General features: G+C 31.0%; 1 protein-coding gene across 1 annotated transcript; it reads left to right on the plus strand.

Annotated features, from left to right (window-relative positions):
* Window positions 1–2,201: 2,201 nt before the first annotated feature.
* On the plus strand, window positions 2,202–4,268 carry LOC149031843 (uncharacterized). Its single transcript, XM_089174521.1, has 3 exons — window positions 2,202–2,546; window positions 2,636–3,646; window positions 4,041–4,268. Exons 1-3 carry the CDS (start codon window positions 2,343–2,345, stop codon window positions 4,104–4,106), a joined length of 1,281 nt encoding a protein of 426 aa, XP_089030647.1. The 5' UTR covers window positions 2,202–2,342; the 3' UTR covers window positions 4,107–4,268.
* Window positions 4,269–14,439: the final 10,171 nt, after the last annotated feature.

The raw sequence follows: 14,439 nt of genomic DNA on the forward strand, positions 1-14,439 counted from the left end.
ATATTCATCATTGTTCAAAATGATCTAATTATAAAGTGGAAAATGCCAACGATCGACGCCAAATGCATTGCTCCCTATCAATTTAAGATTGGTGGTGAGCAAGTAACTCTACCCGAGCACGGTGTTGTGGATAAAATCTTCGAATTGTCACCAGAATATAAGATTTTGCGTATGCGTGATGATCGTATTGCCGCAAGCAATGAGCACGAATACGAAGTGTTCAAGCAATCCATTAAATTCCTATAAGCATTTCCCCTTCATCGAAAACAATCCACTACAGTATTTATAGTTTGTACGTACGTATGTAATATATATATATATGGTGAATGCGACAAAATGATTCTGTACTTTGATAAGTCCTTTTTTGACAATGGTTTTAGCCTGTTAAATAATAAAATTATCAATGTAAATAATAATGCCGATCATTTTCTCATATCACGATTGACCACATTTCATGGTGAATTGCGACACGTTGATGCGTGTACTCGGCGACGGCAACAATCAACAAATGTCGATGCGGAAAATAATGTGGTCAATGTAAATCCTAACTTACTATGTCGCAACGTCAATTTGTACACTCTAAATCCGACAAATACATACATTTCAATAACACCACCAATCAATCCTGTTGTTGTTTCTGCCTCTGCCACTTTTGTTTCCAACTACATTGGCGAATTTGACGAGAAAAAGGGTAAAAACTTTGCAGTAGGTTTTATTACGCCCAAAGAATCGGACATAATGTTGAAGTAGTTTGCCATGAAGACAAGCAATTTGACGATTAGTTGAAAAAGAGGCGGCGAATCTGGCAGCGGCGGAGAATCTGGCAGCGGCAATGAAAGTAGATCTAGCGGCGATCGAGAACCATGGAACAAATGTATCTCCAGTAAGTGTCGTACCACCGGCCTCGGCAAGAGATTCTGCGATTGTCATAATTACTATCAATGTGTTAAAGATGTAAGAGATCCGTCGAAAATCATTGCCTACGAGCAATCGTGTCCGGCAAATTTAGTTTTTAAAGAAGCAGCCAACGTATGTGATTGGCAAGAAAATGTAGATACCACTGGCATTCCGTGCTCAAACATGTTTGTAAATCTACAAACATTACTTGCTGCGTTCTTTTAGCTGTATAGAAATATAGGTAGAGAAAAATCATGTAATGAGAAATATATATTGAAATAAAATTGTTTAAGCATAATAATGTCTGTTTCATTGAAATCCTGGGAAAATGTACTCGAACTGGCAAATAGTTTCTATACGAGCGACCTACCACTAAATTATTCCTCCCAAAATGAAACAGTACTCTGTGACATGCTCTGTTTTTCACTCGACAACGCATGATGTTGATCACATTGACTATCGTGCCGTTGCTCGAACCCCTATTCAGCACCGACAAATTCATATTAATTAGTCCAGTCAAAATAGCCCTGAAATCGGGTTTTTGAGCTATACGGCTGAAAAAATATGGAAATTATCAGAAAAATGCGTACAAAACTGTAGGCAAAGTAAAAAAGTTCTCAACTAACGGGAAGGGGTGATAAAAATTTAAAACTATCCTGAAATACGATTTTTTAATTATATGTTAAAAATATCAAAAAAAGTTTCAAATAAAAGTTGTAGAGCATAAAATTTTAGGCCTATCTATATCAAACCATTTTTCCCCTAAAACGCACCCTTTCACCCCTACGACGGTTCAAAGTACTCAAAAAATGAAAATTCAATAAAAAATATAAAAATTGGACTTTTTAAAATTTTTTTTTTTAATTATCTTTAAAAAACTACAAAGAATAATCGTAGGGAAACAAAAAATTTTTTTTTTCATCCCTTCTATTAAAAATCAAGGGGTGAAAACGGTTTTTGCTCGATATTTCGCTTAAAACGGGTTATTTAAAAAATTTTCTTTTTCATATGAATTTTTAATTTATTTTTTAAATTTTGGTGTTGAATTTATATTTATAAATATTTACCTGTAGGAAATATCCCAATTTAAAGACAGGTAATTACTCCCTTAGTCCTACGCCTTTGTAGAAAGAAACAGAAAATGAAGCTATCGTGCTCTTACTCATTGTGACGTAGGTCGCCATGGCACGCATGCGCAGACTCTTAACTTCCATGCGTGCAAGAGAGATAGACAACCTATTGTTAGCTTCGTCCAAATGTAAACAGTATAACGCGATGAAACCCTTTTTCTTAAATATATTCTCTTTTTCTTCTATATTCTGTATAGGGACCGAGCCCTAACTGTAGAGGCAGCACACTTGTCGGAAGTGGCGCGCTCTGGTGTTTAATAAAAGCAAAAAACGGGTAAAAAGTGTGATAATAGATTATGTATTTTTTTGTTAATAATGGAAAAAATAATAAAATATGGTTTTCAACCAATAAAAAATACTCTTATTCGAGGTCAAAACGATACAAAAGGTAAAAAATTACATGAGTCTGGGCATGTTTTTGATGTGATTGAGAAAAAATTATTAAATGGTCTAGTAACCATAACCGCTGATGTTGTTGCTCAGACAAGTGTGTCTAAAACATATAATGTTAAAATTACAGTAAGTATTGACATCTAACTTTTTTTACACTTAATTACATAATTAAAAAATCTAAAAAATAATGTTAATCAGAAAATTTTTGTTTTTAGCTAGATGATCAGCGCAATACAAGTAATGCTGTGTGTACGTGCAAAGCCGGATTAGCTGGCAAATGTAAACATATTTGTGCAGTCGCTTATTACGTAAACTCACCAGATTCTGCTGATTCAAAAACAAACCATGGTCAAGAATGGGGAAAACCATCTCGTCGCCAGCTCTTGGAGTATGAAAAAGAAGTAAAAATAAGTAAATTATTTACTCCACCTCCTTACACCGATAAGAATCCGAAAGTGGTACCACTAAAGTTGGAATCACTCGTCTTTCCAGAGGATATGTCCGGGTGTCCTCTTTGTACAATGATAAACGTAGATAAAAGAGATGAGAGGGAAATTATTGCAGCTGAATCACTTGCTGCTTTAGTAAAAGTAAATGATAAGCGTGATGTAGAAACAAAGGTGAATAACGTTATCCAGGAAGTGATTCAGCTGCAATTGGTGAATAAGATTTATTCTCGAGAAAATTCAGTAGCAAGTGATGTTTATGAATTTTATTTGAAAGAAGTTAGTTGTGATAGTACAAAAATTATCAATATTTGCATTAAAACTATTCTCCAGTCTAAGATAGACGAGTGGTACAAACAGCGTATCTTCCGAATAACAGCAAGTAATGGTCATAAGTTAAAAGGGGATCGTTTTGATATTGAAAAAGCAATCACTAACCTATTAACACCAAGTAAAGCTGAGACACAAGCCATGGCGTATGGTAAGAAAATGGAAAGTGTAGCTTTAAAAGAATACAAAAAGCTTGTGGACCAAAATTTCGAAATTGTTCAAGTCGGTGTGGTCGTTAACATTAATCAACCCTGGTTATGCTGCTCGCCGGATGCTATTTTGATTTATGGTTCTGCTATTTGGCAAAAAAAATTAGTAGAAATAAAGTGTCCTTATACGTGCAAGAAGATACCTATATATGATGCTGAGAATGGAAAATGTAATGTGCAATATTTAAAATCAGATGAAAATGGATTACACCTGAGTACAACTCATTCCATTTACACTCAGGTACAACTGCAAATGTATATTACAAATATCGCTTTATGTGATTTATTCGTATACTCATCTCGGGGCTGTGTTTTGATAACAATTGCTCGTGATGAAATTTTTTTAAGTACGGTAGTTCCTAAACTAGAAAAATTTTATTTTAAGCATTACGTTCAAAGATTATTTATTAAGTATAATACAAGTAAATGAAGTACAAACATACTAGTAAATAGTTATATATTAATTTGTTTTAATATTTTGATATTGATCATAGTTTATGTATCAGAGTTTAATAAAAATTATATTTAATTACAATTATGGATTTCGTTTTATCCTCTAAATTTACAATTAGTTATTTTTACAATTTAATCATATTTTTTTATCATTCTATTTCTGATTTTTCTTGTTTAAACAGGGGCTTTTGAATATTTATGATAGCACATATGACAAAAACAATTTCATCAACATGAGGCAAAAGTGACACTGGTACTTTGGAAAGAATATTAAAGTCTTTTATTCGTTGATTCACTCTTTCAATGTGTATTCTCACTGAAGCAATATTGTAAGTTTCATCAACTTCCTCAGGTGTAAATTGATTTTTGTTGCAAAACGGAGGCATAATAAAAATCGCATTTTTCTCTTGCACTGTTGTTTGTATTTGCGGGAAACCTTTATCTGCTAGCACAACATCACCAGGTTCAATTAAATCTATTAGACCACAATCATTTGTGATAAAACAATCACCAGCACGACCACCATAACACTTTGACAGAAAACTTATAAATCCACTTGGAGTACACCCTACTAAAAATTTCATTGTGTGATGATGCTTATAATCTGAATACATTAAAACTCGATGTTTAACTGCTGGTGGAACTTCTGTGTTTACTTCGGTGCAGTCAATGATAACACGAGTGTTTGGATAATGTAGCTTAAATGATTCAGGTAAAGTTGCTTGAACAGCGGCTTTAGATGGCCAGAATATAAAATTTTTCAATAGAATATTTAACTGTTGCAAATTCTTTACGAATATTTTATTTACAGTAGTCCGATGAATATTAAATAAGACAGAAATCGCAGTAAATGTCAAACCGGTTTTCAGCTTCATTAACGTAATTAATAATTTTGTTTTTTTGTCAATGCCAGAACGTTTACATTCTGGGAGTTGATTCAAAAGCCATAGAAAGATAGATAATGTAACACCTGTTAAGCTACTCATAGTTTCATTACTTGTAATAGATGAAAATCCATGGAACCCTTTGCAATGAGATTGTACAGACTCGAAATTGATTGGATCGCAACTGGAATCTTGAACATTTTTTTTCATAGGCGGCATCGAAGTTTCACACATTTTATCTGCAGTTTTTTTTACAGATATATTAACTTGGACTGCTGCAGTATTAATACCATCATGATTATTCATATTACAAAAAAAATAAGTACAATTATCAGTTGAAATATCAGGAATGAATTCCTCAGTTTGAGAAGTAATACTTCGATAGGCTGGGGGAGAAACATTCATAACATTCACGTCCCTATCACAGCTGTCCTCAGTTTCTGTTATCATTTCTCCTGCGTCTTGCTTCATTTCAATGTCACTTGAATTATTTTTATTATCTTCAATAGAATTATTGCTGTTGATACTGTCAGTTAATATTGATTCTTTGACGTTCATTTCCTTATTTAATTGACGTGTTCTTGACCGTTCAAATCGTTGTAGACGTTGAATGGAATTTCTTGTGTTTTCTTTTCCAGGAAAAATCGAAGGAACATAAGATGGGTGATATGAGTTGTCTGATTTACTATTATTTATAAAATGAGCACTACAAATTCTTGTATGTTGATTTGGCTCCCATTTTTTCGGATTTTTACTAAAAAAAAAACAACGAAATTTTAAGGTTAAATTTATACTATTATATAAATTTTAATTTAATTGTTATATGGAACTTTTTATTCAAATGAAATACTACTCGGTTTGATTTTGTAATATTTAAATTACTATGCCACTGCTGTTGATAATTATAATTTCTTACTTACACATAATTTTTTACTGCATTTATCCACTTTATACGTTTATCATCCTTCCATGAGGCACCACATTTACTCGAGGGAAAACAATAAAATTTCACTGGCATATCGACTTGCCACTTATGACGAGATTTTTCTGTGCATCCTTTGATACAACAAGATTTTCCTGATCGAGACATTTCGATTAATTTTTTAATATTTATTTAAACAACATTAACTAAATTGAAAATAACGTGTTGTTGCTTTACTTTGATTACCCGTTTTTTGCACATTTCTGTTACCAGTTGGCGTGACAGTCTAGCGGCTCGGTCCCTATGGACGGCGTGGACGCATCTGATCCCTTTCTTTTTCGCGTTACCAAATTTGGTGTAACTTCTTCACGCTTTGGCTCCATTTTTGCCATGAATTCTTTAAAAATTTTATCTAGCTGTAGAGAGTCTCGGGTTCCGCTAGTATGTTTATATTGAGCACGCGGCTTATTATATTTTATCACTGGCGCGTTCACGCCATTGTTGTCGTCCGACGCCATTAGGACGCCGGTTTTTTTTTTTTTTTTTTTTTTTTTTTTTTCTCCAACTATATTTGAATATATGTATAATGGGAATGTGGAGTAAAAAGGGCCATGTCACTTATGCACTCACTTATTTAACTGGCACGCAGCAGTGGCTGCCAGGGATGAATTTCGCTTTCTATCGTTTTTGACGGTACGCGGCGTTCACGATGTTCACTCCTCGAGAGGTCAGGTGAGACTAGTCGAGCGCTCTACCGACTGAGCCATGCCGTGCTCTTTTAACTAGTGGTTATTACTTACCTTTTCTTTCCAATTCTTATCTCAAACCGTAATATTTAAGTATTTCTTATATTAAAATAAACATTTTTCTTATTTTAATACAATAAATCTTACATGTATAATGTGTGACACATTGAAATTATTTCTGTCCAATGTGAATTACGAAAGCTATGAAAAATTTAAAAACTATGAAAACATTTGATCAATTGTTTGAGTTAATGTATATATTGATATAATACATCATAAATTATATAAAGTAAATGTTTAATTCAAATATTCAAAATACAAATAGACATTCTTTATATAATTTAATTTTTTCATATTCAAACTATTGTTTATGTTTAGATCAAATATAAATACAAGAAATAGGATATTTTTGTTCAAATAAATTATATTCAGATTACAGGATTTATAGGTAAAATATAATTATCACATCAATATAATTGCATTAATATCGTAAAAAGTGCAAATATTTTGTATTATAGTTTATACTTTTAATTTATTTTAACAAATTTCTCATTATAAGCGTTGATGTATTTTTATGTTCTTTATTAATGAAAGACTGAAAATAAATTTAAATAACAAGAGAATTCGTATCCTATTACAGATTGAATATTGTTAAATTCTTTTAGTTACAAAAGTAAAAATCCATTATACATACATATATATATATATATATATATATATATATTTCTTCTCTATATATATATTTCTTATTTAATTCTATCCTGATCAGTGGAATATATTTTGACATTAGCAACTACAAATATACAATTTCAAGATTACAAACAAAATATAAAACAAAAAAGAAAAGAAATGTTGACAATTACCGATAAATAAGATAATATAACAAAAAAAATTATGCCTTTTATTTTAATTAAATAAATATATTGTTTATTTTAATTTATAGTTTATTTAATCTCAGAATTCGCAGTTATAAAATTTATATTTTATATACGTAATAAAAAATGTGTAATTCATTTTATTATATTTTTTACCTTTTTTTAATAGTCGAAATATTATAAAATTCAATAGAAATTCATAATTAATTAAATATATGTAATAAGAAAGATAATCTAGATGCAGCTTTAGTTTTTACACAGAAAATCGAATAAAATGAAAACTAACTAATCAGCTTGCAGAATTTAGGCGTTATTTTTATATTGACAGCACTCTTAGAAACATTGAGATCGTTTAAAAGAAAATAACGGTTCAATCCAGCTTGAACGGGTCGTAAATGCAGTTGTTTCACTTACTCATGAATATTTTTATTGCACATTATTGACAACTATTTTAGTCCTTCGTAGATATTTATTATAATACTTTTTTATTTTATAGAGTAGTTCCGTTTCAGGCTGGACTTTGAACATGAAATGTAGAGAAGTGCTGATATTCCCAAGGTGTCGAGGTAAGCTCCAAATCATTTTCGCTGTCTTATTGTGACAATATGATCGTTGTCCTACGCTTTTCTCCTCCTTTCTTCTATTTTGTCAACAACGGTGATTAAAAAACGATTTTTAGCTGATGGTTTCTTCTTGAATGGGTCACTGAAAATAATTTCCGGCTTATAATCGAGTTTTTCTTTCCAAATTTGCTCTGCCACCGGCCAGATTAATACTGGAGTAAGAAATGTCACGTATACGTGACAGTGGCTAGCAGTGTTAACATTATGTATTGTTCTTGAAGCTGTTCACATATGAAAATAGAAATTAAAGATATAAATACGCAGTTATGTAAGCTTATGCATGTATTAGGGAAACCGAAAAGTAATCAACATTTTTTTTGCTGGCGAAATTAATATTATACTTAATAATAATCTCCATTACATTTTAAAACACAACGCCAGAGATTAGAAAATTCTAAGATATCACGTTGAAGAACGATTACTGGTAGTTCATTGAAAACCTTTTCCAAACAGGTTTTCATCTCTCTAACATCGTTAAAGGTTTGATCTCTTAATCTACGTTCTAACAAATTGAAAAGGAAATTCGATCTGCAGAGATCTAATGAGTAGGGTGGATGAGGTAAAAGTTCCAATCCAAGCTCCGTTATTTTTTTCTGTACTAAATCTGCAGCGTTTCGCCATGCTTTTTCTTGATGAATGATCCTGTTTTTTCCATTGACCAAAACAGATCTTTTTTTTTTATTAACTCATGTTTCATTCGTTCGAGTTGTTCGCAATACATTATAGTTGTAACGGTCTGACCAGGCTCGAGCAATTCATAGTGTATGATTCCAAAAGTATCACACCACACACAATCAAGTCTCTTCTGTATTGCTAGTGATGGTTCAGGTGTCGAAACAGATGCTTCTCCCGAAGAAAACAATTGTTTTTCTGGTACAGAATATTTTCATACTACCCACTTCTCATCTCCAATAATCAGTCGTTGCAAAAACGGATCGGCTTCATGCCGAGACAAAAGAGACCCGCAGATGGTACGCCGTCGATCGAGTACCGTCTCCATCAATTCTTCATGAACCCACATTCCTTTCCTCCACACTCTTCCTATGCTATGAAGATTACTATGAGTTGTTTTCACTGAACAGCCCATCTTCAATGATAATTCTGTAATTGTTTGATAAGGATTTGAATCGATCAACTCCTTCAAAAACTCCAACTTATCAGAATTTTTCATTTGTGGGGCATCTTCAAGAATCCTATTTCCATTTCGAAACTTACTAAACCATGCATAACACTTCCATATTGTCAAAACATTACCGTAAGTATCGTTAATTTTGTTCACTGCTTCGAAACAGTCCATTCCTTGATCGAACAAATATAGCATATATTGACGTAAGTGTAATTCGTTTATTCTTGTCCTTGACATATTTCCTCCTTGGTAAAACAAGAATTTGTTAACCAAAAAATACAATTTACAACCAAGATTGAACGTAATAACAAAATTTCCGTGTTTGCAGGACCGTGTCTCGACACAAACCAAATGGAAATGAATTCATCGAAGAAATTTTTATTACAGTTGATCCTTCTAATACATTTAAATTCAAAGATAGGATTTAGTAAACATTCTCCTGTAAATTTAAATTTTTTTTTATAAAGCTTAACAATTAAATCAATCTAGTTTAGCTTTAAACTGACGTTATTTCAAATATTATTATTGTTACATCTATGAAATATTGTAAATAGAACTAGTACGGATCATATTCGAAAAATAAACAGTAATTTATGGAACCAGTTGAAATTGTTTTTTTACAGTTTTAATAAATCCTTAACGCAGTTTTTTTGAAAAAAGCCTGCCAAAAAAAAAACAATTTTGTTTTATTTATAAGAATAAAATCTTAAACATTGCCAGCGCAAAAAAATTAAAAAAATACAAAAGTAATGAAAATTTGTATAGCAGCATAAAATACAACGCCGCTCGAATTAACCCTAGTTAATCTATTTGGGATATTACAAAAACATAAAAACTATGATCATCGTTTTTGTTATCACAATTTTATCTTCCATATGATTAGTATAAAAATTTTATAGTTAATTCTTTCTACATAACACGATAAGTTTTGAAATCTTTCAGCGAAAATTTTCGTAAATTAATCCCAAAATATCTTTCAGAAACCTTGCAGGCATCATTCTAAAATATTGTGAAAAGGATTCATAAAAATTTTGCAAAAATGTTTCAAGAATATTTTTAAAATATTTTAATGTATGAGTAATTAAAATGTATAAAACTATTTCCATGAAACCTAGCAGAAATCATGCTAAAAAATTTCGTAGAATATTACAAGAAAGTTTGTAAGAATATTATTAAAAATATTTCATTAAATGTTGCAGAAAGGTTTTTAAAAGTTTTCTTTTAATAATTTTTTTACAACGTTTTGTAAATCATGTTGTAATCTTTTCAATAATATCTCTCAAATCATTTTTAAAAACTTTCTTGAAATCTTTGGCGATAGGTATCGGAAAGATTTCTAAAATATTTTAAAAAAATATTATTTTTTGCAAAAACTTTATGATCAAATATTTCTAAATAAAAAGTTATAAAACCTTGCAGGATTCTTTTGCAAAGATTTCATACAATATTTCAAATAAGTTTGTAAAAATATTATGAAACATATGTCAAAAACATTTCAAACATATTTATAGAAACCTTTAAGGCCGGCGGTGCATGTAAACTCCTAAATTTTGACCGTTTTTCAGAGGCTTATTTAAAATAAAAGGAATAAATGAATCGTTTTGAAATTTAGCACGTTTATTCATTTCATATTAAAATATAAGAATCCGATTTTTTTTTAATTTTTTTTTTCAAAATTACCGCTGTAATAACCAAACTCCTGAGGCCCTCGCGACGAAAGCATCAATCAGCGTGATTTTTAACATTAGTTACAGCACTCTACAATGAAAAAAAAGGGTCGGAGCGTATTAATAAAACATGTATCTTCTAGTTGAACTAAGGAAAAACTAAAAAGTCAAAAAATCGTAAATTAGCACGACTCAGACAAAAAGAGTCTGATTTTTGACCCTTTTTTTAACGGTTTTTGGGTCAAAAATGGCAATTTTTGAGAATTTTGGTGGCATTCTAACAATTCAACTAGATGCTAATACTACAAAAAAACTGTGTGCTAAAGTTCATAAGAATCGGTTGAGAACTATTTGAGTTATCTTGAACGTCAGTTTGAAAAAAGTCGTTTTGAGAAAAACGCTTTCAAATTTTAGCGTTGGCGTCTAGCGCTGAGTTGAGGCGGAGCACTTAAAAGAATTTTTAATCGATACATAATAATGGGAATTTCATTCTAAAAATTTAGGGGCATATTTTTAAGATATTAAACTAACTATCTATGAAAAAAAAAATTCGATTTTTTTTTTATTTTACTTGTATCGCCGGCCTTAACAAAACATAACGATAAGATTTCAGAAAATCTTCCAAAAACCTTCTGTGGGACGAGCGCCTCCATGCCAAACTTACCCGGGCATTCGTGAGAGGAATTAGTCAGTGAGCCCTGACTGGGGAAGCTAAATTGTTTTTTTTTTTAAAGTTTCAAAAATGTTCTCTAGAAACCTTTTCCAAAATATAGTCAAAAGGTTTTAAAAAATCTTTCAAAAGCCTTTTTAGAAATCCTTTGCAAGTTTCTAAACGCAGACATTTCTCCTTGTAGAAAGATTTTTTTGAAACCTTTTATAAGACTTAAAACTCTTCAAGAAATGTTTTAGAAAATTTTTAGAAAGTTTCTATGTTATGTGGGATGGTCTAATAAAATGTTTAAGATCAAGTTTGCTGATTCTACCTCAGTAATACTTCACTATATTTTGACATTTTTATTCCACACAGTGTCTTTTTTTAAAAATTAAAACTCATAAAATATAACCTTCCCTAAGCTTTACCTAATCGTTCTCAAAATATGTAATTATACCTAATTAGGATATCGTATACAAATTGTAAGATAAAGTGAAATTTGAATTGGACAGAATTAATATAACTAAGAGTATTTTTCAATAAAATAAAATAAACTGGTTTGCTATTTGTTGATTATATTTCTCTTAAAAAAATTACCTATAAAATTTTTATACTAATAATATGGATGATAAAATTGTGACAACAAAAATGTTGATATAGTTTTTATGTTTTTGTAATATCCCAAATAGATTAACTAGGGTTAATTCGAGCGGCGTTGTAATTTATGCTGCTATACAAATTTTCATTACTTTTGTATTTTTTTAATTTTTTTGCGCTGGCAATGTTTAAGATTTTATTCTTATAAATAAAAAAAATTGATTTTTTTTGGCAGCTTTTTTTCAAAAAGAACTGCGTTAGGATTTATTAAAACTGTAAAAAAACAATTTCAACTGGTTCCATAAATTACTTTTTATTTTTCGAATATGATCCGTATTAGTTTTATTTACAATATTTCATAGATGTAACAATAATAATATTTGAAATAACGTCAGTTTAAAGCTAAACTAGATTGATTTAGTTTGTAAACTTTATCAAAAATATTTACATGTATTAGAAGGATCAAATGAATTCAAAATTTCTTCGATGAATTCATTTCCATTTGGTTTGTGTCGGTACACGGTCCTGTAAACACGAAAATTTAGTTACGTTCAATCTTGGTTGTAAATTGTATTTTTCTGTTAACAAATTATTGTTTTACCAAGGAGGAAATATGTCAAGGACAAGAATAAACGAATTACACTTACGTCAATATATGCTATATTTGTTCGATCAAGGAATGGACTGTTTCGAAACAGTGAACAAAATTAACGATACTTACGGTAATGTTTTGACAATAAGAAAGTGTTATGCATGGTTTCGCAAGTTTCGAAACGGAGATAGGACTCTTGAAGATGACCCACAAATAAAAAAATATGATAAGTTGGAGTTACTGAAGGAGTTGATCGATTCAAATCCTCGTCAAACAGTTGAGGAATTATCATTGAAAATGAAATTTACAGAGAAAACAATTAGAAGTTATCTTAGGCGCATAGAAAGGGTGTGGAGGAACGAAATGTGGGTTCCTGGAGAATTGATGGAGACGGTGCTCTTTCAACGGCGTACCATCTGCGCGTCTCTTTTGTCTCGGCATGAAGCCGATCCGTTTTTGCAACGACTGATTATTGGAGATGAGAAGTGGGTAGTATGCAAATATTCTGTACCAGAAAAACAATTGCTTTCTTCGGGAGAAGCATCTGTTTCGACACCTGAACAATCACTAACAATACAGAAGATACTTGTTTGTCTGTGGTGGGATATTTTTGGAATCATACACTATGAATTGCTCGAGCCTGGTCAGACCGTTACAACTATAATGTATTGCGAACAACTCGAACGAATGAAACATGAGTTAATAAAAAAAAGATCTGTTTTGGTCAATGGACAAAACTGGATCCTTCATCAAGAAAAAGCATGGCGAAACGCTGCACATGTAGTACAGAAAAAAATAACGGAGCTTGGATTGGAACTTTTACCTCATCCACCCTATTCATTAGATCTTTGCACATCGTATAACATTTTCAAATCGTTAAAACGTAGATTAAGAGATCAGAACTTTAACAATGTTGGAGAAGTGAAAACCTACTTTGAAAAGGTTTTTAATGATTTATACGTTTTTAGAAATAATATCGAACAACTGCCTCGTTTATGGCGTAAAGTGTTAGAAGAGGATGGAAATTATCTATAAATATATTATTAATTTCGTAATCAAAGACAAATTTGGATTAATTTCGGCTTTCCTAATACATGCATATGCATATATAACTGCGTATTTATATCTTTCATTTCTATTTTCATATGTGAACAGCTTCAAGAACAGTATATAATGTTAACCAACTGCTAGCCACTGTCACGTGATATTTCTTACTCCAGCATTAATCTCGCCGGTTGAAGAGCAAATTTGGAAAGAAAAACTCGATTATAAGCCGGAAATTATTTTCAGTGACCCATTCAAGAAGAAACCATCAGCTAAAAATCGTTCTTTAATCACCGTTGTTGACAAAATAGAAGAAAGGAGGAGAAAAGCGTAGGACAACGATCGTATTGTCACAATAAGACAGCGAAAATGATTTGGAGCTTACCTCGACACCTTGGGAATATCAGCACTTCTCTACATTTCATGTTCAAAGTCCAGCCTGAAACGGGACTACTCTATAAAATAAAAAAGTATTATAATAAATATCTACGAAGGACTAAAATAGTTGTCAATAATGTGCAATAAAAATATTCATGAGTAAGTGAAACAACTGCATTTACGACCCGTTCAAGCTGGATTGAACCGTTATTTTCTTTTAAACGATCTCAATGTTTTTAAGAGTGCTGTCAATATAAAAATGACACCTAAATTCTGCAAACTGATTGGTTAGTTTTAATTTTTTTTTGATTTTCTGTGTAAAAACTAAAGCTTCATCTAGATTATCTTTCTTATTACATATATTTAATTAATTATGAATTTCTATTGAATTTTATAATATTTCGACTCTTAAAAAAAGCTAAAAAATATATTAAAATGAATTACACATTTCTTTTAACGTATATAAAATATAAAT

The sequence above is a fragment of the Polistes dominula genome, unplaced genomic scaffold (assembly GCF_049000335.1).
Source record: "Polistes dominula isolate Pdom_NZ unplaced genomic scaffold, Pdom_raw_medaka contig_68, whole genome shotgun sequence".
NCBI lineage: Eukaryota > Metazoa > Arthropoda > Insecta > Hymenoptera > Vespidae > Polistes > Polistes dominula.

Bases quoted from the DNA above. Each gene is read 5' to 3' on its own strand.
- LOC149031843 (XM_089174521.1), top strand. From the start codon at position 2,343: ATGGAAAAAATAATAAAATATGGTTTTCAACCAATAAAAAATACTCTT. The intron at 2,547-2,635 runs GTAAGTATTGAC...TTTTGTTTTTAG, and splicing joins CATATAATGTTAAAATTACA to CTAGATGATCAGCGCAATAC. The intron at 3,647-4,040 runs GTACAACTGCAA...TTGTTTAAACAG, and splicing joins CTCATTCCATTTACACTCAG to GGGCTTTTGAATATTTATGA.